The sequence below is a fragment of the Ailuropoda melanoleuca genome, chromosome 5, assembly GCF_002007445.2.
Source record: "Ailuropoda melanoleuca isolate Jingjing chromosome 5, ASM200744v2, whole genome shotgun sequence".
NCBI classification, from domain to species: Eukaryota; Metazoa; Chordata; class Mammalia; order Carnivora; family Ursidae; genus Ailuropoda; species Ailuropoda melanoleuca.
In genome coordinates this window covers 113,563,750-113,570,918 of record NC_048222.1, presented here as the reverse complement: position 1 = coordinate 113,570,918, position 7,169 = coordinate 113,563,750, and the positions used below count along the sequence as shown (strand labels likewise).

At 44.2% G+C, this 7,169-nt stretch overlaps 1 protein-coding gene across 1 annotated transcript in view; it reads right to left on the bottom strand.

Annotated features, from left to right (window-relative positions):
* The window catches only part of TBC1D9 (TBC1 domain family member 9), a 114,253-nt gene that overhangs the window by 64,810 nt on the left and 42,274 nt on the right, over nucleotides 1–7,169 (bottom strand). Inside the window, exon 3 of the mRNA XM_034661737.1 lies at nucleotides 3,807–3,916. Coding sequence (XP_034517628.1) covers nucleotides 3,807–3,916 — 110 coding nt within the window. The remainder of the gene's footprint in view (nucleotides 1–3,806; nucleotides 3,917–7,169) is intronic.

Here is a 7,169-nt window from a genome sequence, read left to right as displayed (position 1 = left end):
AGAATGGTGGCTTCGTTTTGGGTGGTGGTGAAAAAAAACAGTCATTACTGAGGACTGTTTTGGGGTCCCTTTCCCAATTAAAGGTCTCAATGCCAAAGAAAAGTAAAAAAACAAAACAAAACAAAACAAACCAATAAATCTGGATACAACTGTTAAATTAGAAGCAGCATATGAAAATAATGTTTTACCAAATAGCTCTTGCTTTTTCCCCACTCTTCTTTCTGTGTGGTTCATACTGCCAAGGGCCAGGTGACTGACTGCTATATTGGGAGTAAGTGAGACTCAACGCAAAAGACTCCCCCTGCCTGGCTCTTTGCGGCTCAAGTCTAAGGCAAGTCAAACGCCTAGGATTTACCCCTGCTTTTCTATAGAAAGTGGTCTACACGAACACACTGATGGTAGACGCTCCCTTGAATCCGATTTACACACTGCGGATTGACGACGCGTATGGCACACAGCAGTGTTTTGCAATCCTGTGGCTTCTACGGGGCAGGGAGTCAGACTCACCTAGTTTTCTGCTGATGCTTCTCTTACAGCAAAGATTCATGAAAGTTAAGCAAATTAAAAAGCTCTTGACACACTGTCCCACCAAATACCGATTCTGTAGTTCACAAAAAAACGACATTAAAATTACAAACCGAAAGGTCAGCGTATCAGAGAAATCTGAAAGCTGGCAGCTTCCGCTCTTAAAATCCTCTCCTGAAAGGGAGCCAGCAATTTGGGTTTTACATGGAAATCGATAAGAAGGACTAATGGGTGAATGGGACTTTCACACTGGTTGTCACTTCCGTGGAGTCTTCCACAAGGAAATTCTGGATGTATCTCTATGGGTAATCAATATCTGCAAAAGCTAAACTAAAACTGTTCTTAGCTTATTCTAATGAGATCATGCAGTTGTGGCAGGCATTATTTACTGGGGAAATGAAAGTACATCTCCTTGTGGTATAAATTATGCCATCAGCACGTACTGCCTCTTGTTCCTTAGCTTTGGTTTGGCAAATAATTCAGGAATAATTCAGCTTTGAAACTCTGGGCTCTTTCCTACATGAGCATTCACAGGAACATCGCTTCACAGGATCTTAGAATGGCAAAGCCCCAGAAACTTTAACTGAGGAGTAGTGACGTCGGGTCACAGGGAAAGAAGAAAAGGCTAGGGCTGAGGTGGCAGGAAAAGAAAAGTCACAGAGGCACACACCAGCAGCTCCCCTTGCCGTAAACACAAGCTGACTGGCAAGGCCAGGAGCCTAGAGTTGCTGTGAGGAGACGTATGAGGGCTCCAAGGAGCTCCAAAGGATCTCAAAAGCCTCTGGACACAAGGTAGGCAGGCTGGAAGGTGAGAGACAAAGTGTCAGAGTGCCCTTTCCACACCCTTGTTAAGTCAAGTGGTTAAGCGGCTCTGCCTGATTTCCAATTCCCTTTCTTTTTACCTCTTCACTTGCTGCCTACAATGTCTATTTTAACACAGTCTAGAATGTTTGCCGACTAACTGTGACCCTTTTCCCTCCCCACCCCCCCAGGGCGCTTCCCCTCTACAGTAGCTATTGGGTCCTTCCCCTGTGTATTGAATGATGGCTGGAGTGCTGGCTTAGGGAAGCCTGGGTGGCTGGGGTAAGCCTGTCTTCTTCAGGGTCCCCGCTTCCCTCTTCCTTTATCCTCGATCTCCTTCCTCTCCCTCTAATCCCCACCCTTCCCTCCCAGGTGGTTTTCTTCATGCCCTGCACCCTGATGCCATTCCTTCATTCACCACAATGCATAAATGACTGATATATTCCATCATTTCTCATGGGACTATTTGCATCCTAACCAGAATAACTCGAAAGGGATATAACACTACAAAGTTAGAATTTCAGGTACCATTAAATCCTTGAGGGAGCATTCCTAGGGCACCAGGGCCTTCTGGCAGCTGGAAATCACACCCAGATAACCTCTCCTACCTGTGTGAAAGGCCACCTGAGATTCCTGCATTTAGCTGGGCACCCTGCAATCAGCTGGCACTGCGTGGTACTGGCTCACACTGGGCTATAATTGAATATTTATTTCTGTTCTCAAGAGCAGAGACCGGATCTAATTATTGTTATATCTTTAGATCCTAGCACAGTACTTCCTACCGAGTAGAGATCAATTTAAAGACTGAGCAAAGTCAACTGAAAGAGCTCCCAATGGCTGAAGCTAGAATGATTTGAGCAAGAAAATAAAGCAGCATTGGACTCCTCCAAAGTATAAAATCAGTATGCATGATTCCATACTGATAAAAATAACTGAATAAATGAAAACTCCCACTACTTAAGGGTGGGTTGTGCATAGTGACTTCCAGAGAGTAAATAGCATGGAAAGGGGAAGAAGTAGTGATATAACAGTGGAGAAACCAAAACAATACTGTTCAGCTGGGTGATCAAGGAAAACCTCATCAGTCATAAATTAACAATGTGTACCCTCACTTGACATAATGTAATAAAAATAGCACTTTATCTCTCTGATCTCCCTCAATAAAAATCCATCACCTTAGCCTAATCGTGAGAAAAACATCAAATTCCAATAGAGGGACATTCTGCAATATACCTGACTAGTAGCCTTCAAAACCGGCAGGGTCATCCAAAACAAGGAAAGCCTGAGAAACTTCCACAGCCAGGAGCCTAAAGAATCATGACAACTAAATATAGTATCCTGGATAGGATCTTGGAACAGAAAAAGGACATTAGATGAAATCTAAATAAAGTATGGCTTTTGTTTAGTAATAGCGTATCAAGGGGTGCCTGGGTGGCTCAGTCGGTTAAGCGTCTGCCTTCAGCTCAAGTCATGATCCCAGGGTCCTGGGATCGAGTCCCACATTAGGCTCCTTGCTCAGCGGACAGCCTTGCTTCTCCCTCTGCCTGTCACTCCCCTTGCTTGTGTTGTCTTTCTCTGTCAAATAAATAAACAAAATCTTAAAAAAAAAAAAAAAGTAAATTAGCTAAAACAAATGTACCATACTAACATGAGATGTTAATAATAAGGGAAACTATGTATATGGAGGGCAGATTAGAGCTCTCCGTACTATCTGCCCAACTTTTCTGTAAATCTAAAACTGTCCTAAAATATAAAGTCTAATAATAATAATAATAATAATAATAATAATAATAAATCAAGTGGAGGTAAAAAAAATGAAAAAAAATTAAGTTCTCAGTGCCTTTGCTTTTTCTATGGTTATTTGCAAAGCCACATGCAAACTTATACCTAAAAAAAATCTTGGCCACTTTGGGTTAAAAATTCTTGTGAGAGATCCAATAATGGCAGGGCTATTGACCACCTTTTTAAACACAGGACATTATTATAGATTATGATCAGGGGGAAAAAAAGATCCCTACTCAAGTAGGAAGTAGGGTGCTTGGATATGTAAGTATTACTTAGTACACCCAAGTAGTCCCCACATTCCTTTTCATTTCCCAGCTGCCCATGGAGCTAAGCTGGGGTCATGTGACTGGTTCTAGCCAACACCGTGTGAGTGGAAGTGATGTGTGTGACACATCTGGGCCCAGGGAGTTAGATGCGGGCGTGCCTTTATCTCCCACTTTTCCCTTCTAAGTCGTTCTCCCATGCAGGCTTTGTGTCACTATGGATGGAGAAGGCCCCAGGATCCAAAGGAGACTTTGCCAGAGTGAGAATGGGGTAGATAAAGGAGCCATTAAGATCTGGAGTCTACCTGCTTTAGTGGCTATGGTTAATTACCCTAAAATACCAAGTGATTGTATTCCCAAATAAAGGTTCCTTCCCTTCTGGCAGAAAGTTAATGATAATGTTTCTCTGTATTTCTGAATATCACTACTTACCACAGGCGATGGTCCAGTAGACCAAAGAGTCTGGAGTCTGGTACAGGATTCGGTAAGGAGCCACCCGGGCGCTGGAGTCCAGCACGACATCAAGGGTACCCACGAGAAGGCCTGAGGGTGGAGAAGGGAGAAGAATGCTTAAGGGTTTCCCCAGTGCTTCCCCAAATTCCCAAAGGCAGTGTCCACACACTCCTTCCGTTGGACCTCCTTCTTCCCCTACAACCCATCTCGACAGCCCCTCTCCCGTTACAACCCACCGTGACAAAATGTTCATCTGAAACAGTCTGACGCTGGCTCTACATTACTTGTTCCAACAACCTCCAAGAGAAACTGCAAAGTTGGAAGGCAGTCTGCTCGTATCAAAACTAATGGGAGGCTGATAAAGCTGGGAGCTCAGTCCCTGGCATATGCCAGCATTTACAAATACTTACTTGAAATAAAAATAAGTACAGTATTAAGCACTTATGTGTTGGTGTCTCTGCTTTATCTACATTATGCCCAATGTGCATTACTTCCTCCCCGCTTTCACCTAAGAAACAAATCCTTAATTTGAGTAACTTGCCAAGGCTGGGAAGCAGTCATGTCTATCTGAGTCAGTGTGCCAGGCTGGCCTACATATTATTTTAATCTGTCCCACTTTTCTTTGTATTGAAAAAGTATAGGTCAGCTCAGCAAACACCAAGGAAGTACCTACTAGGTGCAAGGCTAAGCCCCCGGGCACAAAACATAGTAAGACAGGTCCTTAAGGTCCTTAAGTAGGGGAGAAGGCCAAGCAGTGACTGAACACTTGTTTAGGTGTGAACAAGGACTGTGAAATAAGCATTCTCACACCTCAGTGGCAGAGTCCTTTGGCATTTGTTACATCCATCATTAAAACCAGAGATGGCTGCAGGTGACTGCCCTCTTCAAGGATGCAGTAATTAGGCTGAGGACCAGGAAAGGCATTGGGGTAGCATACGGTGGCATTCTGTGGGTCAGGAACCCCACTAATCTGTCCAGACCCTGGGGGAAACTTGCCCACGTCATCCAAGTCCAGGATGCCTCAACAGTCAACAAATGAATTTATCTATTTATTTGTGAGAAATGCAAATACTCAGTATACCGATGCTCACTTAACAAGAGGCAGTGTTTTCTGTTCTCAGGAGTGCAAATCTGCTTTATAAGTACCATTCCTCCAACATCCTTCCTCCAGGAAAGAGTGCCTCTTCTATCTACCCCAGCCTGGTATTAGGCCCCGAACATTTTCTTCACTATTCAAAAATAACATGGACACACCCACAAATTTCACAAAGTCAAATAAACTACATCCCTAACTTGGCAGGATGAATCCAGAAGATTCCCATAAAGTAAATGCCCATGATTATTCCAAACGTCTGACAGAAATCAGCAGGGAGCAGGATTTGGACTCAGAAGAACCAGTTAGGAACTTGGGCTACTTTTCATCTTAGGGCAAGACATCTTATTTTCAATGCCTCGGTTTTCTCAATGACAAAATGGAGACAGTATCGCTGTTACAAGATTGTTCTTATAATAAGATCGAATATAACAGGATTTCAGGGCAAGAGGCTGAGTGGAATAGGGGTTAAGAAACCTGTCTGGAGGGGGGCCTGGGTGGCTCAGTCGTTAAGCATCTGCCTTCGGCTCAGGGTGTGATCCTGGGGTCCTAGGATCGAGCCCCGCACCGGGCTCCCTGCTCCGCTGGGAGCCTGCTTCTTCCTCTCCCACTCCCCCCGCTTGTGTTCCCTCTTTCGCTGGCTGTCTCTCTCTCTCTGTCAAATAAATAAATAAAATCAAGAAAGAAAGAGAGAGAGAGAAAGAAAGAAACAAACAAACAAACCTGTCTGGAACTTGCCAAGACACTCCTTTATTTAATTTGACTTCTACTTAGATGGCATGTCTACTAAAAATGGCTTTGGGATACTACTGAGAGAGCCTGAGGCTGAGAGGGGAGGCGAAAGGCCCCCAGGCTCGCTTGCTCTGTTCCTGTTGAAGAGAACCTGCAGACCGGGAAGCACGAAGCTCAGTGCCCAGCTCATAGCAGGATTTTCAGGAAGTTCTGCTGAAACTGTTGCCACTAGTATCTCCTGACATGTTGTCTTGTGACAATGTCTTGAGGTTTGGTTCCCACCCTATCACCATATTGAATACCTTGCTGTGGGCAATGCCACTGAAACTCACTTCCTTCTGCACTGGCAGCCCGGGGTCATGGAAAGAGCCATACTGCTGAGTCACCTAGCGTGCCAACAAGCTCAGTTCTGGCTCTGACTCTGATAGAACCAGTTCTGTGGTGTGGACATGCCACTTAACTTCTTGTTGCTTTGATTGGCTCGGTTGTAAAGTGATTAAAATAGCACTTGCCTTCCTGAACCAAGGTTATTAATCAAGAAGCCTATAGGAGGTTAACCATGGGCAAGTCCTACAGTTGTCCTTGGTCTTTGTCCAAGGACAGGAGCCCATTTAGGTTCACTCCAAACCACAGTGACCATAGTCAACCTGAACACACCAGGAAAAACAAACTTTCACTAAAGTGGAAATTAATTCATTTGTTTGATCTGGCCTGTAGGAAATACATTAAAATCCCTACAGCCTATAGTTTTCCAAGGGGTAAATTTCCACATAATGCCACACATGTATGCATTTTTGTTTTCTCTACTGTGGCGTGGATTTACTGCAAGGACCTCTAATTCCTTTTAATTTCTCTGCAGATGAAAGAGTATATTAATAGGAAAAGCAGAAAAGAGCGTGAGTTAAGCTGGATTCCCTTCAATGTTAACTAGAAATACAAGCACATCATTCGTAACTGAGTGTTTGTAATACTTCACTCTTCTTGAATCAAAAGAAGAAATGAAATCCCCAAATACTGGAAATGTCACATACATTGATTATAAGGAACACACACTTTCTTCTGGGCTTCGGGAATTCGGTCAAGGATTAGCCTACATGGTTTAATGAGCCTATGAGAGTGTCCTCACAGACAAATGTTCTTCACGGGCAAGCACAGCTCGTTGGGCAGAGCAGCCAACAGAAGCGGTCCTGGTTCTGGAATTCTTCAGCCCTGGCCCTGCCACCACCCAACTCTCATACCCAGCCTCCCTGAGCCTCAGTTTCCCCATCCTTAAGGTCTCACTAGACTTCTATACTCTGTAACACACAGGAGGGAAGGCCTCTGAAAAGGTTCAACCTGATCCACTCATCTTGGCCACCGCTAACGTCCCTCCCCAACTAAAATCCATCTTCAATACCCATGATCCTAATTAACAAAATCTCCAGGGTCACTCAGGGACAAAGAAAACTGGGTTGTTTAAAGAACACACCCCAGAGTGAGAGCTTCTGATTAGATACCAGCTCATGAACGCTCAGTGA